Raw genomic sequence first — 23,326 nt, forward strand, 5'->3', positions numbered from 1 at the left:
GCCAGTTGCCCTTCTCCCTGTAAACGCAGAGAAGCTGCAGCAATAACCTTAGATGTTATCTCAAAGGAAGAATGTAGCAGTTTAAATCCAAGTGGTTAGAGGCCTGCTGCCTCCTCCCCTGGCCTTTTCTCCAGCCTCATATGCCTATACATAATTTTCCAAAGTCCTTGGTAACTTAAAGAATTTAGAACATTGCTGGATTAAATGAGAAACATCTCAATATTCCAACAAGTTTTAAGTTCACCTGGTTTTACCTTTTATTACAGAAAATCTAAAAATATATTTCTTAAAGGTAAGAACGTTCATAAATGTCAATCTAAGAAATGCTGGCTGTTTACTTTTAATTATTATTGGAAAATTAAGGTTTAGATATTGTACGGTTTTAATAATGGAAGGCAGTACGTACATTTTTTTAAAAAAAGAAGAAAAAGGTCTGTGCAAGTTGCTGAAGGTATATACAAGTTGATGACAGAAAGAAAGAATATTAGAGTGGAAATACTTAATGGAAGGACTAGGCATAGTTATGCATTTTTGAAGGACATGGAAAGAAGGTTTGAAGGCTAATTTAAAAGTGTGAAATTTGTGAGGGTTGCGTGTGCAATGAGAAGGAAAAAGGAAATGTTGAAAAAGAGAAATGAGTTCTAAAATTAACTATTTGAAAAAGTTGTAAAAGGGTCATAAAATCTCAGGGAAGTTTAAACAAAGGCTAGACCACTACCGTTATCTTCCCTGCCAAGGACAGAGTAAATGGTTAATACAGAAAGGGAGGGCAGGACAAGGTTGCTGAATACTTCTTAAGCAAAACCAGAGTATTCAGCAGCGGAATTTCAAAACAGGAGCATATATAATGCCTCAGACCGCCACCCAGCCTGCTCTTCAGATTGGCTGGGGGGTGGGGCGGCATCTGTACTTCACGGGTCAAATGTATACGTTTGCTTACTTTACTTTTTTAATAAATTACTTAATAAATTAGCTTTTCACAATATAATCAAGGTCTCATATAAACTCATTTATATGAGAAGTCAATATTTTATGAGCAATTGGTCCTAGTAAAGTCCAAAGTAAAATTTGCTTACATACTTAAATAAACACTAGCCAAAAAGAATACTGTTTAAAAGTATACTTAAGCTTAAAAAGGAGAATTTTTTTAATTAAATCTTTATTGTTCAGATTACAGTTGTTCCTCTTTTCCCCCCCATAGCTCCCCTCCACCCGTTTCCCAACCCACCCTCCACCTTCATCCCCCCCCCCCCCCAAGCACTGTCCTCATCCATAGGTGCACGATTTTTGTTCAGTCTCTTCCTGCATCACCCACACCCCTTTCCCCCCCAAGAATAGTCAGTCCACTCCCTTTCTATGCCCCTGATTCTATTATAATCACCAGTTTATTCTGTTCATCAGATTATTTATTCACTTGATTTTGATTTTTATTTTTTTATTTATTTATTTTTTTATCGATTTTTTATTTGGACAAAACTTATGGAGGGATCCACATGATTCTCTCTAAGGCACGGGTAGGGAACGTCGTCGGGGTAGGTAGTCATGTGGTCTGGCCCTGCCAAGGCATGAGGGGGGAGTTGAGTAAATGAGTTGACCACGTAGAGCAGGCCAGTTTTAAGTGGATGATGTGTGTGGCCCGAGAATGATGTTATAAATACCCACATGGCCCTCGGGCCCTCAGCAGGGAAAGGTTCCCCACCCTGCCCTAAGGAACGGTGCTGGAGGGCATAGCAAGAAAGAGGGCTTTTATTTATAACTCCATGCTCATCTGAATTTTCGATTTATTATTTTTTTGCTAAGATCAAATATGACCTTTACGTTATTAAAAAAAAAAAAAAAAAAAAAAACTAGTCAAAAAACGAAGTGAAAATGAGCATGGTCTTTGAGCCAGCGATTGTATTTTTAGAAACTTCCCCTGAGGAAATAATTAGGCAACTGCTGGGGTCCAACCCCAGCAGGTCCAGGGGTCCCCAAAGGTGTGGACGGAGTCGGCGAAGAAAGAATGACACGGAGACAGCGTTCAGTTGATCAGCAGCCTAGCCAGGATCTCTAGCCAGGATCTCCAGCCAAGTTCTGGTCTGGATCTCCAGCAAAGTTCTGGTTAGGATCTCCAGCCAGGTTCTGTGTCCATGTTCTCTTGCTAGGTTCTCCAGCCAGGTTCTTCAGGTTCTCCAGCCAGGTTCTGTAGCCATGTTCCCTCGCTAGGTTCTCCAGCCAGGTTCAGTCACCAGGTTCTAGTCAGGTTCTCTGGCCATGTTCTATCCAGGTTCTGTAGCCAGGTTCTGTCTCTAGGATCTTCAGCCACGTTCTCTCGCTAGGTTCTGTCTCTAGGTTCTGTTTCCAGTTTCTGTCCAGGATCTTTTGCCATGTTCTCTCCAGTGAAGTTCTTCTGTCTCTAGGTTCTGTGTAGGTTCTGTGTCTAGGTTCTGTGTCGGTTCTGTGTCTAGGTTCTGTTCTCCAGTTTCTGTGTCTATTCACTTGATTTTTAGATTTACTTGTTGATAGATGTGTATTTGTTGTTCATAGTTTGTATCTTTACCTTTTTCTTCTTCTTCCTCTTCTTAAAGGATACCTTTCAGCATTTCATATAATACTGGTTTGGTGGTGATGAACTCCTTTAGCTTTTCCTTATCTGTGAAGCTCTTTATCTGACCTTCAATTCTGAATGATAGCTTTGCTGGATAAAGTAATTTTGGTTGTAGGTTCTTGGCATTCAGCACTTTGAATATTTCTTGCCACTCCCTTCTGGCCTGCAAAAAGTTTCTGTTGAGAAATCAGCTGACAGTCATATGGTTACTCCCTTGTAGGTAACTGAGTTTCTTTCTCTTGCTGCTTTTAAGATTCTCTCTTTGTCTTTTGCTCTTGGCATTTTAATGATGATGTGTCTTGGTGTGGTCCTCTTTGGATTCCTTTTGTTTGGGGTTCTCTCTGCTTCCTGGACTTGTAAGTCTATTTCTTTCACCAGGTAGGGGAAGTTTTCTGTCATTATTTCTTCAAATAGGTTTTCAATATCTTGCTCTCTCTCTTCTTCTGGTACCCCTATAATTCGGATGTTGGTACGCTTGAAGCTATCCCAGAGGCTCCTTACACTATCTTCATATTTTTGAATTCTTTTTTCATTTTGCATTTCTGGTTGGGTGTTTTCTGCTTTTTCGTATTTCAAATCTTTGACTTGATTCTTGCGATCCTCTAGTCTGCTGTTGGGAGTCTGTATAATATTCTTTATTTCAGTCAGTGTATGCTTAATTTCTAGTTGGTCCTTTATCACAACCTCGAGGGTCTCATTATATTTCTTGAGGGTCTCATTAAGTTTATCGGCGGTTTCTAGAGAATTCTTGAAAAACCTTAAAAGTGTGGTTTTGAACTCTATATCCCAGGGGTGGGCAAACTTTTTGACTCGAGGGCCACAATGGGTTCTTAAACTGGACCGAGGGCCCGAACAAAAGCATGGATGGAGTGTTTGTGTGAACTAATATAAATTCAAAGTAAACATCATTACATAAAAGGGTATGGTCTTTTTTTTTTTTTAGTTTCATTCATTTCAAATGGGCTGGGTCCGGCCCGCGGGCCGTAGTTTGCCCACGGCTGCTATATCCAGTAGTTTGCTTTCCTCCATTTCTGTCATTTGTGTCCTGTTTCTTTGTCTCCACATTTTTTTATGCTTCACTGTGTCGATAGAGTGGCTTTCTGTACTAGGTGTCCTATAGGGCCCAGTGGCTCAGCCTCCCCAATTACCTGAGGTAGACACTATTGGTGCACCCCTTTGTGGGCTTTGTGCACAGTCCTGTTGTAGTTAAGCTTTGATTGTTGTAGGTAACACTGGGAGGGATTGACCTCCAGGCCAATTGTCTGTGAGAATCAGCTGTGTCTGCAGTGGGAGAACTTCTGTGCTGGAGACACCCCTCCGGGGCAAGACTTGCTTCAATGGGGCTTTGGTGCTCACTGAGTCTGCCCCCTGAGTGTGTCCTTTATGAATCTGAGGAGCTGCAATCTGGATGGTCCCACTCTCACCTCTGGGCACACTAAAAAAGGAGAAGTTTTTAAATATCTTCTGCTACTATTTACAAAGTAAACTAAAAGTTATTATTCAAGCATTAAATCTCACCATTAATGAGACACCATAAGTAAAAAGAAAGTTACTTTTACTTGAGATGTATGCATTGCAATATTGACCAGCATTCTCTCTCCTCCCTGTTTTTCTGAAAGGCAACCAAGTTGGTTTCTGTTTAAAAGAAAGTAAAAGTTTTTAGCCCTAACTGGTTTGGCTTAGTGCAGTGATAGCGAACCTTGTGAGCTCGGCGTGTCAGCATTTTGAAAAACCCTAACTTAACTCTGGTGCCATGTCACATATAGAAATTTTTTGCTATTTGCACCCATAGTAAAACAAAGACTTACATTTTTGATATTTATTTTATATTTTCAAATGCCATTTAACAAAGAAAAATCAACCAAAAAAATGAGTTCGCGTGTCACCTCTAACACGCATGTCATAGGTTCGCCATCACTGGCTTAGTGGATAGAGCGTCGGCTTGCAGACTGACTGAACGATCCCAGGTTTGATTCCAGTCAAGGGCATGTACCTTGGTTGTGGGCACATCTCCAGTAGGGGGTGTGCAGGAGGGAGTTGATCGATGTTTCTAACTCTCCCTCTCACTTCCTCTCTGTAAAAAATCAATAAAAAATATTTTTTAAAAAAGAAAGTAAAAGTTTTTAAAAGTAATTCCCTAAATGTGGCTTAGAGATTGCTCTGGGAAAAAAAATACAGCGGGAAATGCCCTTCAAATGTCTAGAAACTACAATTAAAAATCAGTGTATTAGGCCTTAAAAAGTAGAAATATGAAAGGATTGCCTTAAGACCTTAAATGACTTTTAGAAATTATTAGAGGACATTAATTAGTTGAGACCTTATCTAAAAATCTCTAAGGGAGAAATGACAAATTTATTCAATATACTTAGAGGTGACTTTAATCCTTCCTTGCCTCGAACATTAACAGATGAAGCTAGGGAGGAGTTACTAAGAATTGAGCAGGCAATCTCCTCAGCCCAAGTAACACAGGTACAGCCTGAATTGCCTTGATTAGGACAGATTAATTCTACTGCAAATAGTCCCACTGAAGTCATCTTCCAAAATAAAAACTCTCCTACTATTATTGAGTGGATCCACCTAGGGCTGTGGTCGGCAAACCGCGGCTTGCGAGCCACATGCGGCTCTTTGGCCCCTTGAGTGTGGCCATGAAGTTTCAATCGCACTGTATGTGTGCGCTGGCACATGGTATTTTGTGGAAGAGCCACACTCAAGGAGCTGCAGTTTGCCGACCACTGACCTAGGGCATCAATCCTCTAAAACTGTGGTTACATATATAGAATTCATGGCTCAGTTAATATCTCAACTCAGAAAGCACTGCAGGTAGCTTAGAGGAGAAGAACCCCAATATATCTATCTTCCCCTCACTGGGAAGCAATTAGAAATGTTATTTCAGACTGATTTGAATTGGCAAGTTGGACTAAGTGTATATTCAGGGGAACTTGGTTGTCACCTACTAAAAAACAAATTACTATAAGTTTTATATTACACGCCTATTATTATACCAAAAAAATAGTAGGCAGGAACTTATTCCTGGATCATTAACTTTTTACTGATGGTTCATCTAATGGTAAAGCTGTTTATCATGCAATGCATTCAGACCGAATCATCCAGACCAGTCATACTTCTGTGCAAAGAATTGAATTAGAAACTATCAAGGCAGCATTGCAGGATTTCCAAAAGCCTCTTAATATTATTTCTGGTTCTGCCTATGCTGCTTGCCTGGTAAATAGAATTGAGACTGATCAATTAAAATGTCTCAGTGAGCCCTGACATTACCCGGGCGCGAGCTCGCCTGCGTGGTCGTTCTCTGCGCGGCTGCTCCAGCTGAGGCCTGGGGGCGGGGCCGAAGGGGAAAGTGCCAAGACCGCTGAGTGAAGTGAGACTTCTACTTGAAGGAAATGGCTGCCTCTTCTTCGTCCTCCTCAGCCGGTGGGGTCAGTGGAAGTTCTGTCAGTGGAACTGGTTTCAGTGTCTCAGACCTTGCCCCACCACGGAAGGCCCTTTTCACCTACCCCAAAGGCGCTGGGGAGATGTTAGAAGATGGCTCTGAGAGATTTCTCTGTGAATCTGTTTTTAGCTATCAGGTGGCTTCTACACTGAAGCAGGTAAAACATGATCAGCAAGTTGCTCGGATGGAAAAACTAGCTGGTTTGGTAGAAGAGCTGGAGGCAGATGAGTGGCGGTTCAAACCCATCGAGCAGCTGCTGGGGTTCACACCCTCTTCGTGTTGACCTTGCCTGGATGGGTACCCCTGGTGAGCACAGCAAGTGCAGAGCCAGTGGGGACTTCTCCTCCACCTTACATAGCCAGCCAGAGGTTCACAGCGCCACTGCTGAATTGTTCATTCTCATCAGTACTTAGTTTCTCTGTATCTATCCACAAGCAACAGTATTTAAATGTGTGATCTTGCAGGGAAAATTTGTGTTTATTTGTTTTTAAAAGCTTTGAGAATTAGGTTAAGACAGTCGGCATCAGAGAACGAGGAGGTTTGGGTTTAAGAGTTATAAAACTTGGCAAGCCGGGTAGGTCACAAGCCAGAATTAGCCAACGGAATGGCTTCTCTCCTGACACTTGTGCAGTGGGTGGAATCCTCACCAGTCAAGTCCAGGTCAGGATCTGGAGTTATAAAATTCAGCACTTCTGACGTAAAACGTTCTGTTTTGCTGATAAATGTGATTTCTACTCAGGACCTGTCTGAATGAGGCATATTTAAATGTTTAGGGTTTTTTCTATTTTTAGACATCCAATTCTATAGATTCTAACTTTTTCTAACCTCTTTTAGACATGCCAAATGCTGGCAAAAGAATTGTTTTTTGAATGTTGAAGCACTTGTAAGAATAAAGCAGTGAGCAATATCTTTTAAACACAGAAATCCTGAGGTCCTCTTGTTGGTGGGCTCAAGCAGTTCTGTGGCAAATAAATCCTTTGAACGAGCAAAAAATAAATAAATAAATAAAAAGAAAATGGCTCAGTGAGCCCTAACCAGTTTGGCTCAGTGGATAGAGCATCCGCCTACAGACTGAAGGGTCCCAGGTTCGATTCTGGTCAAGGGCATCTACCTTGGTTGTGGGCACATCCCCAGTAGGGGGTGTGCAGGAGGCAACTGATCGATGTTTCTCTCTCATCGATGTTTCTAACTCTCTATCTCTCTCCCTTCCTCTCTGTAAAAAAAATAAAATATATTTTTTTAAAAAATAAATAAATAAAATAAAATGGCTCAATGACCAAAGTCTATTTATACTATTTAAACAGGTATAGCAAATTGTACAGCAAAGACAATACCCCTTTTATATTACTCACTAGGGGCCTGTTCGTGCACGGGGGGGGGGGGGGGGGGGGGCGTCCTCAGCCCAGCCTGCCCCCTCTCACATACTGGGAGCCCTCAGGGGATGTCCTCCTGATGGCTTAGGCCCGCTCCCTGTTCCCCTTGGGGAGCGGGCCTAAGCCGCAGTCTGGCCTCCCTTTGTGGGAGGCAATGGGGCTGATCAGGGGAAGGCACCAGCCCCATCACCCCGCTGCTGCAGCCACTGCCAGTCACCACAGCCACCAACGTGTTTTCATCAACATGGACTCCAGTCCCTTCACCATGAAAAAATGACAACTTTCTTTAGGCATTTTCAAAATGTGTCTTTCATAGGATATGACATTTCTTTATTTTTTTTTTTTATCCTCACCTGAGGATATGTTTCCATTGATTTTTAGAGACTGTGGAAGAGAAAGGGAAAGAGAGAGAGAAACATCAAAGTGAGAGGAACACTTTGATTGGTTGCCTCCTGCAAGAGCCCTGACCTGGGCCCCGGCCAAGGAGGAGCCTGCAACCTAGGTACATGCCCTTGGTCAGAATTGAACTCAGACTCTGCCATCAGCAGGCCGAGGCATTATCTACTGAGCCAAACCGGCTAGGGCAAGATATGATATTTCTTAGCCCCTCCAGCAGCAGACCTTCGTATTTTTTTTCCAGGAGTGAGGTGTAAAATCCTACATCACCTTCTTGGATTCTTATTACCCAAGTTACTAAGAATATTACCAGTGGCATACAGGAAGCTTAGCCAATGAGGTCAGAAAAGGTGTTTCCTCTTTAGTTCACACCAATCCCCGGCTCGGCCCCTGCCCACTCCGATTGCAGGCTCTGCTCCTGCCCTGGCCTCAGGCTTCTGGGCAGGGCATTAGGCCTGGGCAGGGGACCCCCAGCCGCTCCTATCACAGGCTCCGCCCCTGTGCAGGCCTCAGGCCTCTGGCCAGGGCATCAGGCCTGGACAGGGGACCCCCAGCCCGCTCTGATCGCAGGCTCTGCCCCTGAGCAGGCCTTAGGCCTCTGGGCAGGGCATTAGGCCTGGGCAGGGGACCCCCAGCCCCAGGCGATTGCCGGCTCCGCCCCTTCCCTGCCTCAGGCCACTGGCCAGGGCATTAGGCCTGGGCAGGGGACCCCGAGCTTGCTCAGATCGCAGGCTCCACCCCTGCCCAGGCCAGAGGGGTGTTAGGCCGGGGCAGGGGACACCCAGTCCACTCTGATCACCTGCCCAGGCCTAAAACCTCTGGCCGGGGCCTTAGGCCTGGAAGGGGACCTGCAGCCCGCTCCAACTCAGGCTCCGCCCCTTCCCAGGCCTCAGGCCCCTGGTCAGGGCATTAGGCCTGGACAGGGGACACCCAGACCACTCTGATCGCAGGCTCCGCCCCTGCCCAGGCCTCAGGCCAGGGCATTAGACCTGGACAGGGCACCCCCAGCCCATTCTGATCATCTACCCAGGCCTCAGGCCTCTGGCTGAGGCATTAGGCCTGGGCAGGGGACCCCCAGCCCACTCTGATCACAGGCTCTGCCCCTGCCCAGGCCAGAGGGACATTAGGCCTGGGCAGGGGACCCCCAGTCCGCCTGCCCAGGCCTAAGACCTTTGGTCGGGACCTTAGGCCTGGGTAAGGGACCCCCAGTCCACTCTGATCGCAGGCTCCACCTCTGCCCAGGCCTCAGGCCTCTGGCTGGGGCATTAGGCCTGGGCAGGGGACCCCTAGCCCTGGGTGATCACCGGCTCTGCCCCTACCCAGGCCTCAGGCCTCTGGCTGGGGCATTAGGCCTGGGCAGGGGACCCCAAGCCCGCTCTAATGGCCCGCTCCACCCCTGCCCAGGCCTCAGGCTTCTGGCCGGGGTGATCGCCGGCTCCGCCTCCCTGGGTGACATCTGGCACTGCCCGCCCCACCTCCCCAGTCCTCGATCTGCGGCCCAGATCCAATGGGTGGCTTCTGGCGCTGCCCACCCCACCTATAGTATGCAAATTTAACGACCATCTTTGTTGGGTTAATTTGCATACTCTTCTGATTGGCTGGTGGGTGTAGCAAAGGTACAGTCAATTAGCATATTTGTCTTTTATTAGTGTAGATATCAGGACTCATACCACCCTGCCTGGTTATTTAACAAAAGGAAATGCATATGCTGATCAATTGGTTACCTTATTAAAACAGGCCACGGAATCTCATTAGCGTTTACATCACCTGCCAAAATGTTGTCTAAACAATTCTCAATCACTGGACAGCAGGCAAAACAGGTTATCAAGGAATGTCCCACTTGCATGTTACATCTGCCTCAAGGGCCTAATACAGGAATTAACCCTTGAGGATTGATAAGGGACCATATCTGGCAAATGGATGTAACACACTATACTCCTTTTTTTTTGGACGCCTTGAGGCACTGCATGTCTCTAGACACTTTTTCAAAGGTCCTATGGACCACTGCATCTAGAGGGGAAATGGCGAAACAGATCATTAATCATTGCCTAGCTGCTTTTGCCACCATGGAAATCCCCAAAATTATTAAAACTGATAATGGACCTGCATACACAAGCTGTCATTTCCAGCAATTTTGTAAAAAGTGGAAAATTCAGCACATATGGGAATACCATACAATTCCCAAGGACAGGCAATTATAGAACATCAACATCAGTGCTAAAATCCCAACTTGAAAAACAAAAAGGGGAATAGTGGTGAAATCTCCTGTAAGTAGACTACACCAAAGCCTTAATTACTTTAAATTTTTTCATTTGTAATGCTGATGGCAACACATCTGTGGAATTACACTGGTGTCAGAATTAGCCAAAGGAAAATGGTCTGGTTAAATGGAAAGATCCCAGGTCTGGTTTATGGAAGGGAGAATTAATACAATGGGAGAATTAATACCCCTTGTTAATATTTGGTCAAGGATATGCTTGTGTATTTCCAGAAAACTCCTCCAAGCCCGTGTGGATTCCTGAAAGGAATATGAAACTTCAACATGGATCAGAAAGAGGAACTGACCAGACTAATGAGGGCCTTGCACCTGGAACGTCATCCTGTACCTGCAGCTGCAGACAATCAACTACTCCAGCCACAAATAGCAGTAGCCCCAAGCAACACGCTGAAGATAAGGAGTGGGAGGAGAACCAGGCTGAGGTCAAACAGTCCGGAGATGACCTGGGGGATGGTGAAGAAGACGATCCAGAAAAACTGAGCGAATTTGTGAGTAGACCAAAACCCCAAACACACCTGAAAACGTTTTCCTTGCCATGCTAGCAGCCATTAGTTGTGCGGTGATACTACCAGGGGCAACTGGGGAAGTATATTGGACTTACGTTCCTGACCCTCCATGGGTAAGACCCCTTACTTGGGTTGATCCCCCGCCTAGTGTAGTCACCAATAATACCAAGCACCTTGGTCATCCAGGGGAACCACGGGTGGGACAAGGAAGTATCTGGGCAAAACATAATTACAGGGGCATCACCACCCAGCTTCCCTTTTGTATGACACAGAATCCAACTACTGCTCCTTTGTGTGTAGAGGTTTCTGCTTAGCATGGACACCAAAGGAGAGGGAAGCAAAAGCCCAAATACATCTACTATCACTACTTGCTCCTGGGAGAGGTACAGAAAATGTAACATTACTAAGACATCCCCCCCACTAAGCCATTATGTAAAAAGTTTTATGAATGGCACCCCACTGAGGAAGAAATTAATTGACAAGACTGTTATAGTGACCACCCCACCAGCAGCAAACTTAATAACAGTTTTTCCTTTGTGGATTGGAGCCCCTACAGGTCTGCGTATAGTAACAATTGCACCCTAAAATGGAAGGGGACCGCATCCTGTCAATATGTTGAAGCTAATCACTCCACCTCATGGCATGAAGGAGGATTTGTTGGATCTCAATTACAACATGATAATTGGTCCCTACAAAATACACAGTGGAAATTAGCTGCTGCACTTGCACCTATAAAATGGTATAGTTTTAACTAAAGCTTACATAATTCCTTTCGTACCTTATAGGGAACTCCCAATAAGGCAGTATTTGCCACTGCTTGTGTATTTGATCCTTTTGTACTCCTCTCAGGCCCCCTTCAGATGCACCTTAATGCAACAAGCCATTTGGATGAGGTGTCATGCATAGGCTGCACACTACCCCATTGTATTAATTCTACATTCCAAAAAGATTCCCTCATGATTTTAAAACCTGCTTTCACTTGGGTTCCTACTAACCTAACCGAGCCGCGGGAATCTCATCAAACCTACCAACTGTTACATGACCTGGTAAAAATTTAATAAGACAAAAAAGATTTCTTGGAATGTTAATTGTAGGACTCTTTGATCTAGTATTGTTACTTACTTCTGTGGGAATTGCTGCTTCACCCATGGTACAAACTGTTCAAACTTTTCAGTTTGTACAACAAGTTAAGGAAAATGTAACTAAGATCTTGTCTATACAAAAAAGAATTAACAGCCAGCTGAAATAGAATTATCGGCACTAAAATCTACAGTTTTATGGATGGGCGATAAAATCCACAGCTTAGAGCAAAGAATGTCCTTACAGTGTCATTATAATTTTTCCCAGATTTGTGTTACCCCCGTTCCCTATAACAGTACCTTACACCCTTGGGAATCAATAAAAAATCACCTTCTTGTTGCTTGGGGTAAAGGTAACACAACCCTTGATATTTTAGAATTACAACAGCATATTGTATAATTGTCCCAGGCAAACTTACAAACTAGTTCCTTAGATGCCTGGCAGCAATTTAAAAAGGACATGAAAGAGTTTAATCCCTTTCACTGGATCTCCTTACATTTGCCTCTCAGCATAACCACTATTGTCTGCCTCATTCTTATTCTTATATGTTTATTTCTAGTCTGCAGATGCAGAATGAAGAGTCTTAAAAAGACTCTTCGGATGGCATACACTTTCCAAGACTTATTAAGAAAATAAAAGGGGGAGATGTGGGAAGCCATCCACTACCAATACTCTCATGAGAGTGCAGCAAGGAACGTGGAAGGCCAATGGACCTTGGGCGTTAGCAGGGCTAATGCCAAGCACCATTGTTCTGTTGAGATAGCGGTGGCCCAAAGCAGTTTCCTGACCTAATAGCCTCAAAGTAAATGTTTACTGAACCTTACTGATCTTTACTAATCTTTATTGACCTTAGAGACTGTCTGCTACCTGTTTGCCATGCTTTACTGAAAACAAGATGTGTATCTAAAATTGAATAAAAAGCAAATAAGGCCAGGTTTCAGTGTGATTCCCCAAGAGAGAGGTCTCCACCTGCCCCTCCCCCCCCCCCATTGCCTTTTAAATTCATATTTCTTGTATAGTATTTTCATTTGTGTGTTGCCCCCTCCTTCAGATCCTGAACCCTGGCCATGCAGGTTGCAGCAGTCAAGTACCTACTTAAAAATTCTCAGTGAATTCACAAGGAGTCAACTCCTTGGCATGGCAAACAAGGTCTTCAAAATCTGATGTTCACCAACTTTTCCAGCTTGTTCCCATCCCAAGCTTCCCCACACATCCTAGGATTAGGTCAAATTACATGCTAGTGCCTCAACATTCCCATCTTTGGAACTCTACTGCCTCTGTAGTCTGCTACAATAGGAACTATAATCCTTAACTGAGGTTATTTCACCTCTCTCTCTTCCTCAACATTTTCATCCCCCAACTGCATCTATTTCAAGTGGCTATTCGGAGTCCTGGGCCTCTCTAGAATTATCTGCCAGAGATATCAGAAAATACTGCCTTTTTCTGGGTTTTCTAGGCTGGTAGGATGAGAGTCTTTAGAGTCCTGGCAAATCATTTTGACGGCCATGTAATACAATCTAGCCAGACAGATGGTGTAGCACAGATTGTTTTTTATACCACATTCTCCTGCTTCAGAATTCTACAAGAAGGAACTCTTGAATTTTTACTAGTTACATATTGACCCAAAATAAGGATTCCTCTCCCAAGCACCCTTGCAGCCAGGTGTGGCCATGTAGTTCAGATCTGGACAATATCATGTGACTGGAAGCAATGTGCACTACTTCCTTGTGCACAACCACATCTACATCCTAACTATGTATAAAGTCAGAGGAAAACATTGCCCCATGATATCTTCTTTGTACAAAGAAAGCCATAAGGTCATTGAGATTCTGGACCATTTCTATGTGCTAGTTTCCCTGGAAATGAGGAGGCATTTGCTCTCCCCCCCCCCTCCCCAATATATTCCTGAGTAAGATATGTTTGATGTGGGTAACTGCTGCTGTGATGGGGCCCCAGCTTTCACAGAGGCCTGGCCCAGCATAGAGACCTGGATGCAGGGGAATGGCTGTAGCCTGGGAACATGAGACCATGGCCCGATACGTGGGTCTAGCACACAGGCCCTTACTGGACTGGGCTGTGAGGCCTGGTGGCCAGGCCTTTTCTTTGCAATTTGGTGCCCTGTGAAGCAGAATTAAGGTTGGGGCCTGCCCTCAGGCTGGGTAGAAGGCCAACAGGCCTGCATGTGCACATAGGTGTATGTGGTACTGTAGGTGATGGACGCCCTAGAGCGGTGATTTTCAACCTTTTTCAACTTATGGCACACATAAACTAATTATTAAACTTCTGTGGCACACCAAAAAAACATTTTTTGTCAATTTCACAAAAATATTCGAATAATAATAATAGTAATTACCTACCCCGTTTGCTCCAAAGTGACTTAAAAACAAAGAAACAATTGAGCCTGGAAGGTGTGCTCTCTGAAATCAAGAAAAACGTATTTTTTTTTTAAAGGAATCCTGGCTCTGGCCACTTTGGCTCAGTGGATGGAGTGTCAGCCTGTGGACTGAAAGGTCCCGAGTTCAATTCCGGTCAAGGGCACATGCCTGGGTTTTGGGCTCAATCCTCAGTGGGGGGTGTGCAGGAGGCAGCCAATGAATGATTTTCTTTTATCATCAATGTTTCCATCACTCTCTCCCTCTACCTTCCTTTCTGAAATCAATAAAAAATAAATAACTAAATAAATAAAGCAAACACATTAAAAGAAATAACCCCTCACCTTCACTCCCTTCTCCCAAAATTGGGCAACTACTAATCTACTCCCTGTCTCTATGAACATTTCAGACCAATGTAATCATACGTGTGGTCTTTTGTGTCTCACTTTTTCCACTTATTTTATTTATTTATATAAATTTATTGGGGGGACATTGGTCAACATGATCTCTCCCCCCTCCCTTCCTCTCTGAAATCAATAAAAATATTTTTTAAAAAATCAGGTGCCTAGAAAAAACCAAGATGGCGGCATAGGTAACTACCTGAAATTGTTGCCTCGCACAACCACTTCAAAACTACAACTAAAAGACAAAACAGACTTCATCCAGAACCACAGGAAGGCTGGCTGAGTGGAAATTCTACAACTAGAAGGAAAGAGAAAAGCACTCTGAGACTCAGAGGAGGTGCGGAAGTAAAGTGCAGAGGTACGGAGGAGTATGTGAAAAGGGCTGGCAACTGAGGACACGGTTGTCCTTTTCAATCGGGAGGGAGACACAAGCTCCCGACTGCTCTGAACTCCAGTTCTGGGCAAGTCTCTGGGGACCCAGACTCATATGGGGAGAAACTGGACTGTCTGGCATCGGGCAGAACTTGACGGCGGCTTTCTCTCAGAGGTGCTTGCAGTGATTACCACGGGACACTAAGACCCGGGGCCTCTTAGGACAGGGCTGAGGATCAGCCATAGCTGTTTGCTCCATCCTGTTGATTCCCTGAGACCTCGCCCCACCCAAGCTGTGCGCAGAGGCTTTTGCATATGAATAGCCTGGCCCTATGCAATCTAAAATTACCTAACAAACTGCAGCTGGGTCAGAGAGACCCAGAACATCCAAAAGAAGGCCCAAGGCCCCACAGAAGCTTGCATTGCTTCACAGCTGGGCCTCATGTGGGCACCTCCAAACCCCAAACAAACAAGAGGAATCTTCAGATCTCTCCATAGCTCCTGCTGGGGAGCCTCAGGCAGAGGCTAACTTAGCACCTCCTTAGAGAGCCAAGAGCCAGTGTACCCAGTGGTCAGAGTGGGACCATCCAGATTACAACTCCTCAGATCCATAAGGAACACACTCAGGGGGCAGACTCAGTGAGCACCAAAGCCCCACTGAAGCAAGTCTTGCCCCAGAAGGGTGTCTCCAGCACAGAAATTCTCCCACCGTAGACACAGCTGGTTCTCACAGCCAATTGGCTTGGAGGTCAATTCCTCCCAGTGGCACCAACAACAATCAAGGCTTAACTACAACAAGACTGTGCACACAGCCCACAAGGGGGTGCACCAAGAGTGTCCACCTCAGGTAATTGGGGAGGCTGAGCCACTGGGCCCTATAGGACACCTGGCACAGAAAACTACTCTATCAACACAGGGAAGCATAAAAAATGCGGAGACAAAGAAACAGGTCACAAATGACAGAAATGGAGGAAAGCAAACTACTGGATATAGAGTTCAAAACACGGTTATAAGGTTTTTCAAGAATTTCCTAGAAACCACTGATAAATTTAGTGAGATCCTTGATAAATCTAGTGAGACCCTCGAGGTTATGAAAAAGAACCAACTTGAAATTAAGCATACACTGACTGAAATAAAGAATAATATGCAGAGATCCAACAGCACACTAGAGGATTGCAAGAATCAAGTCAAAGATTTGAAATACGAAGAAGTAAAAAACACCCAACCGGAAAAGAAAAAAGAATCCAAATATATGAAGATAGTGTAAGGAGCCTCTGGGACAACTTCAATCATACCAACATCCGAATTATTGGGGTGCCAGAAGAAGAGAGAGAGCAAGATATTGAAAACCTATTTGAAGAAATAATGACAGAAAACTTCCCCTACCTGGTGAAAGAAATAGACTTACAAGTCCAGGAAGCACAGAGAACCCCAAACAAAAGGAATCCAAAGAGGACCACACCAAGACACATCATCATTAAAATGCCAAGAGCAAAAGACAAAGAGAGAATCTTAAAAGCAGCAAGAGAAAAACAGTCAGTTACCTACAAGGGAATACCCATACGACTGTCAGCTGATTTCTCAACAGAAACTATGCAGGCCAGAAGGGAGTGGCAAGAAATATTCAAAGTGATGAATAGCAAGAACCTACAATCAAGATTACTTTATCCAGCAAAGCTATCATTCAGAGTTGAAGGTCAGATAAAGAGCTTCACAGATAAGAAAAAGCTAAAGGAGTTCATCACCACCAAACCAGTATTGTATGAAATGCTGAAAGGTACTCTTTAAGAAAAGGAAGAAGAAGAAAAAGGTAAAGATAAAAATTATGAACAACAAATACATATTTATGAACTGTATCTAAAAATCAAGTGAATAAAAAATCTGATGAACAGAGGTGACATGCGAACAGAATAAACTGGTGAATATAATAGCATCAGGGACATAGAAAGGGAGTGGACTGACAATTCTCGGGGGCAAAGGGGTGTGGGGTGTGCGGGAAGAGACTGAACAAAAATCTATCAGTCTTATGCAACCTTACCATACCATGTGACCAGTAAAATGCAACTTCATTATATGATCTGTATATTTATGGTTCAAGACAGGGCAGTCACACTGAACAGCTATTGTTGTGTTTTCTGTTGTAATTTTGTTGTGGTTGTTGTTAATCCTTATCCGATATCTTTTTTCCCATTGATTTTTAGAGAGAGTGGAAGGGAGGGGGAGGGACAGTGAGAGAAACATCGATGTGAGATAGACACATCGATTGGTTGCCTTCTGCATGCACCCTGACTAGGGTGGAGACCGAGCCTGCAACCGAGGTATGTGCCCTTGACCAGAGTAGAACCGCCACCCTTCCACAGGCTGACAATCCAACCATTGAGCAAAACCGGCTAGGGCTGTTGCCATTTTTTTATTTGACAATCAAAGGGAAAAGAAGTCAGTGTCCCTGACTAAGTAGGTATTGTGGCACATCAGTTGAAAATCACTGCCCTATAGGAAAAGAGCTTCTTCACACTGTCTTTCTCTTCCTCTGATGCAGAATTTTATGCTGTGGTTGGATATTTAGAGGACATTATCATGGATGATGAGTTTCAGTTATTAGAGAAATTCATAGACAAGTACTACCAGGAGTTTGAAGATCGAGAAGAGAATAAATTTACCTACACACCTATTTTTAATGAATGTATTTCTTTGGTAGAAAAGTATATTGAAGAAGAATTGTGGGAACGGATTCCTGGGTTTAACATGGTGGCTTTCACAACGTGTCACAGTACCATAAAGTGGCTGGTGACATGTTCAACATGCGGTAGCTCATGTTTACAGATTTTCTGGCATTTAAATGTTTCTCGACTACAGAGCAGAAAAAGGCTGGGGACTGGACTTAAGCAGTGGTTGGGTGGTGACTTCATTGTGTAAATTATCCTCTATGCCAGCTTTGCAGAACTATCTGTGGCGCTAGGTCCTAGCTCCAGCAATGAGATCGTTATGGTATCAGCAACCCAGTGCATTGGAGAGGCTTCAGCCAGTGACAAAAGAATACATCTTGGAAAGACTGGCTCTGTTCTGCAACTCTTCATTAACATTAAGTATTGATGGGTCCACAAAAGAAAATTACCTGACCCTCCTGGAATCTATTTCTCCAGAAAAACCTTGTGTTCAGTAACCTGGTACTCCTCCCTAAGTAGAAACCTCTTTCAGGGGCTTCTGAGTCAGGCTCCTTTGGAGCAGGTCCACATCCAGCATTCCACCTGGGGGGCCTTCCCCACCATACATGTTGGTGTGTCAACACCCACCATCACCAGCCCTCTTTATCCTAGCAGGCTTTGCATGAATCGTTTTGAGCATTTACAGCTTCTTCCATGCATCCAAGTTTCAGTCCTCCAGCCTCAATGGGGTTTTTACTGTTTGGAAGTATTTATCTAAGGTATTACTCAAACGAGTACCCTGTCTTTAGATTTCTGGAGCATCTATTGTCACAGTCTTGGCTCTAGGCACCAAGTGAAAGATGTCCTTTACCTAAAAGTGAAGCATGGTGGCAACCATGCTTGGTGGAAATTGCTGTTTAATATTTTAACCCTGCTGACTTGGCTTCTGTCATTATTTGCTTGCTAAAATAATAGAAAAGTTATTTTTATTTTCTGAATTATATAAATCATCCCATTCGACTGAATACCCTATTGATTGTAATTTGAATACCCCATTGGTTGCGGTCATACTGGTTTTAGAAAACACATTCCTCTGTACCTGGAGACCAGGACTTCACAATTACTCTAAATTGCCCCAGTGGCTCCAGATAATGTATTTCTGTTGACTCAGTGGTCCCAAGACCCAGTGGCTCCAGATAAAGTGTTTCTGTCAACTCAGTGGTCCCAAGACCCGAAACTATAATTAATCTTTGTAGATAACTAATTGGCTCAATCTAACTTTTGTAATAAACTGCTTTTTATGCAAACCAGGTTCCTCATTCCTAACCCCGAGATGTAATCAATACCTTTGTGATTTTTCCCTATATAAATCTGGTGTTGCGGTCATTTAACCACTACGAGATTTGGAGAGCAAAATGCCCCCTCGTCGTTCCAGATCTGAAATAAATGTGACTCCTTAATTCGACTTCTTGAGGCGGGGTACATTACAACAAAAGCTCCATGTGAAAATTAATTCCTACTCTTACTTTTGCAGTCCCTGTATCTCCATGTCTTCTGCTGGTCCTGATGTAGCCCCACTGTTTTTAGAACTTTCTTTTAAGCATTTTTGAAAAAAAAATATTTGTATAGATGAATACTCAGGCTAACTTAAGTGGATATAATAGTGGAACTTTCATGATTACCCACTTAAAGATCAAAGTATTATTTGCTGTGTTTTTTGTTAGTGCTATGAAAGCGAAAATGTTATGTTGGCACTCCTACTTTACTGGGCACTAGTGAATGTGTGCTTATGCTGGAGTAGACAAAAGGCATCCTTTTCTCCTTTACTTAAAGCAGGGATGGGGAACCTTTTTTCTGCCAAGGGCTATTGGATATTTATAACATCACTAGTAGCCCAGTGCACAAAATTCGTGCACTGGTGTGGGAGCGGGGAAGGGGCCCCTCAGTCTGGCCTTCACCCTCTCCAATCTGAGACCCCTCAGGGAATGTCCAACTGCCTGTTTGTGCCCACACTTTTAACAGGTAACAGCTCCATTGTTGTTTCTTTCTTATGCTTAAAACCATTGGAATTAGTAGGTATTCAAAGTGTGTATACATTTTGGTGGGACACCCTGTATATCTCTAGTCAGCGGTGAAAGAAACCAACAGCAGATTTGGAACCCCCAGACAGGGAACCTCACTCACTCCCCACGTCTCCCCACTTCACTTTCCACCTTCGTGGGCAGCAGGAGAATCAACGTTTTCTCTCATTAATTTGGAAAAACACGTCCTGTCACCCGCTGCCTGACAGGAGTGTGCTAGGCCCCAAGCAAGCGAGGCTCAGTCAGGGCAGCCTTCGCTCATGGGTGCTGGCACCTAAAGTTCACATTCCTCCTCTACAGTCACCCCGACTATCCCACTGTTTCACTGAGAGGATGGAATTCCTCTCCACCTCTGGGTTCTTGATCTTGAATGCTGACCGAAGGCACCTCAGTGAGGGCCGCCCGCGCCCACCAGGTGTGTCTGTCTGCACCTGCTCCCGCCTCAGCACCTGCATTAACCCCCCAGACGTAATCTCGTAGCTGCACTGGCCACCGTGGGAACAGGGCATCACCACTCCGCCCTCTCACTGTCATCTCACAGGTGCCCACCTTCAGCACCCAGAACACCCAGACACTCTCCAAAGGACTGGAGTGCATCAGAGGGGTTGTGTGCACATCCTGTGGGGGTGTTAGGCATGCTGGGTTGATGGAAGTGCGGTGGAGAGGCGGGAGGAACTTGTGCACGCCTTGGTTTGCAACTGTTTCAGGCGTGGGAGGGTGACAGTATGCTGGGGGATGTTCGCACGCCAGGGGGGGGGGGGGGATGTGCACACCAGAGGCCTCTGGCTTTGCAGATCTGCAAACCCCCGTGGTGCGGCCAGAAGGACGTCAGTCTGGCCTGCCATGGTGCCTGTCCCTGAGATCCTGCACCTTCTGGGCCAGGAGGCGGATCTTGTGCAGCCACTCCTGGGCGCTGATGGCCTGCAGGCTGTACTTCAGCTCAGCCTGCAGGCTCCACTTGGCGCACTCACAGCTGTCACCACTGCCATGTGGGGAGTACAGGCCACCCTCCGCTGGCCTGCCTCCCCTGTCCAGAGGCTCCCTGCGCTGCTCACCTGCCCAGAGTGAGTGGGGCTGGGCGGAAGCCAGGCATCCTGCCCTGCCCAACCCCGGCTGATCTGCCCCTGTGCGAGCTGCCGCCCCACCGGGAAGGGTCACAGATCCAGGTCCCAGGACTCGGACAGCCTCGAGCACTGCTCCCCGCCCGGCAGGGTCACAGATCCGTGTCTTGGTCCCGTGGACAGCCTCAAGCACTGCCCCCCACCCGCCAGGTCACGGATCCGTGTCCCAGACCGTGGATAGCCTCCCGTGGTGCCCCCCGCCCACCAGGTCACGGATCCGGGTCCGGACCGCGGACAGCATCAAGCACTGCCCCCCGCCCACCAGGTCACAGATCCGGGTCCCAGACCATGGACAGCCTCAAGCACCGCCCCCCGCCCGGCAGGGTCACAGATCTGCTCCTGGACCGCAGACAGCCTTGCCCGCTGCCGCCCACCTTCAGTATGCAAATTAGCTTCCATCTTGTTGCTTCATGGTGGGGGTCCCCACTGGGTCCCTGGCCAGCCTGGAAGAGGGAATGATGGCTGTTTGCAGCTGGTCACACCCCCTTCAGGGTGGGGGTCCCCACTGGGGTGCCTGGCCAGTCTGGATGCGGGGCTGAGGGCCGTTTTCAGGCTGGCGGGTGACTAAAGCTCCCAACCTCTCCTTTTTTTCTTTTTTTTTATTCTGGGATTTATTTACCTTCTATGGCTGTCACTGGAGCTGAGAGCCAGCTTTAGCTCTGAGGCTCGGCTCCAGCTCTGAGACTTCGGCTGCTGAAAGCAGGTTTCTAGGGTTTGTTTAGCTTCTATATTAGCAACATTGTTTCTTAGAGTTGCAGCTCAGAGGCCGGCAGCGGCAGGCAAGGAACCTTGGCTTCCTCCTTCACTGGAGCAAGTAGGCCTCCTGTTCACTTTAGCTGCCTGGCTGCAGGCCACCATCTTGGTTGGCAGTTAATTTGCATATTGCCCTGATTAGCCAATGGGAAGCGTGTTGGAGGTACGGTTAATTACCATGTTTGTCTATTATTAGATAGGATTCTCGGGCCTTACCAAATTCTCAACTTAAAAATTAGCCTACTATATTTGGTCAAACCTTTAATTAACTCACCCCTAATGCTTGCCAGAGCCAGACCGAATGATTTGAGGGCTTACATGGCCCGAGGACCAGGTGTTCCCCACCCCCACTTATAGCTTGTTAAGTGTTTTGTGTGGGTTTGCTTAAAACTCTTTCTGTATAAATCAGTTCATTAGGTTTTTGGTTGGGGTAGAGCCCTGCAACCCTTCTTCCTGTCAAAATTCTCCTACCAAGAGGGTGTTCTACTGGTCTAGCTCAGCATGAATAAGAGATAGCAAACAACTTTGCTGCTGTGGATGAAAGGGGCCACATGCTAACCTGACAAGCTCAGGAAAGGTCTACATGGCTGTCTTGCAGACTCAGAGACCTAAAGTAACCACAAAGGATGGTCTGAAATTAAACTTTAACTAAAAGCAGTTATGGTGGGTAGTCACCTCTTAGGCTGATATCTTCAATGACAAGGTCAACATTACCTTAACTGAGCTGTCTTTTTGCATCTATAATAATATACCCTTTGAAATGTCTAGGTAACTTCCCTTTTTCCAGACCCCTTGGGGCACAAAATGTGCTGGGTGCCAGGACAGATACCACAGATTACTTCATTATCATGTTAATTGTTCCTGCACCCACCTAAGTATGTGTCCATCATTTTACTTTTTATCCAATCCTAGGGTTCCCTCCCACTCCCCTCCGCTTTGCTTTCTCCCACCTCTCTAGTCTATCACCAATGGATTTCATGTAACCCACCTTCTTTCCTTTCCTTTGATTGCAATGTATAAATACAAATGTAACCCACCAATCTCCGGAGCATTACCTCAATTCTTAAAGGTTCTGCTTCCTGGCATATGTCGACAGTTTGCTTCAAATAAACTCACAAAATTCTTTATAGGTTTCAATGGTTTTTACGTTAACACTGCTCATCTGTCTGCTTTGATTTAGTACACTGGCTTAGCACACCGATTTTCAACCAATGTGCCGTGGCACACTTGTATGCCAAAAGAATTTTTAAAACATGCAATACCTGACTAGTCAGGGGCACTGACCTCTTTTCCCTTAGATCAGTGGTTCTCAACCTTCCTAATGCCACAACCCTTTAATACAGTTCCTCATGTTGTGGTGACCCCCAACCATAAAATTATTTTCATTGCTACTTCATAACTAATTTTGCTACTGTTATGAATCGTAATGTAAATATCTGATATGCAGGATGTATTTTCATTGTTACAAACTGAACATAATTAAAGCATAGTGATTAATCACAAAAACAACATGTAATTATATATGTGTTTTCCGATGGTCTTAGGCAACCCCTGTGAAAGGGTCATTCGACCCCCAAAGGGGTCACGACCCACAGGTTGCGAACCGCTGCCTTAGACTATCAAATAAAAAAAATGACAACAGCCACACAACAATAGCCACCCAGTGTGGATAAAAAAATTGTACCTATTTTTTGTTAGATCGGCAAAAAATATATATTTTTGGTGTGCTGCAGAATCTTAGTAATTACTTTATGTATGCCATGAGGTAAAAAAGGTTGAAAATTGCTGGCTTAGCACAATGTTTGATAGAATATTACTGATCAGAAAACATGGATGTTACATCTTTAGAAAGAAAAAACATAGTAATTTAATTTCCAAAGTGTACCTTGGTTTTTGTTTAAGTAAAAATA

At 44.9% G+C, this 23,326-nt stretch overlaps 1 protein-coding gene and 1 pseudogene across 2 annotated transcripts; both read left to right on the top strand.

Moving 5' to 3' along the window:
- Positions 1-5,894: 5,894 nt before the first annotated feature.
- Positions 5,895-6,322, top strand: LOC308514450 (anaphase-promoting complex subunit 16-like). Its single transcript, XM_081084615.1, has one exon. The coding sequence runs from the start codon at positions 5,986-5,988 to the stop codon at positions 6,316-6,318; it is 333 nt and encodes a 110-aa protein (XP_080940741.1). The 5' UTR covers positions 5,895-5,985; the 3' UTR covers positions 6,319-6,322.
- An 11,014-nt stretch (positions 6,323-17,336) lies between these two features.
- On the top strand, positions 17,337-17,775 carry LOC308514127 (ADP-ribosylation factor-like protein 2-binding protein; annotated as a pseudogene). Its single transcript has one exon. The product of its transcript is annotated as an ADP-ribosylation factor-like protein 2-binding protein (transcript).
- The last annotated feature ends 5,551 nt before the right edge of the window (positions 17,776-23,326 follow it).

Source organism: Myotis nattereri (genome assembly GCF_964212035.1).
Source record: "Myotis nattereri genome assembly, chromosome: 2".
Classification (NCBI taxonomy): Eukaryota; Metazoa; Chordata; class Mammalia; order Chiroptera; family Vespertilionidae; genus Myotis; species Myotis nattereri.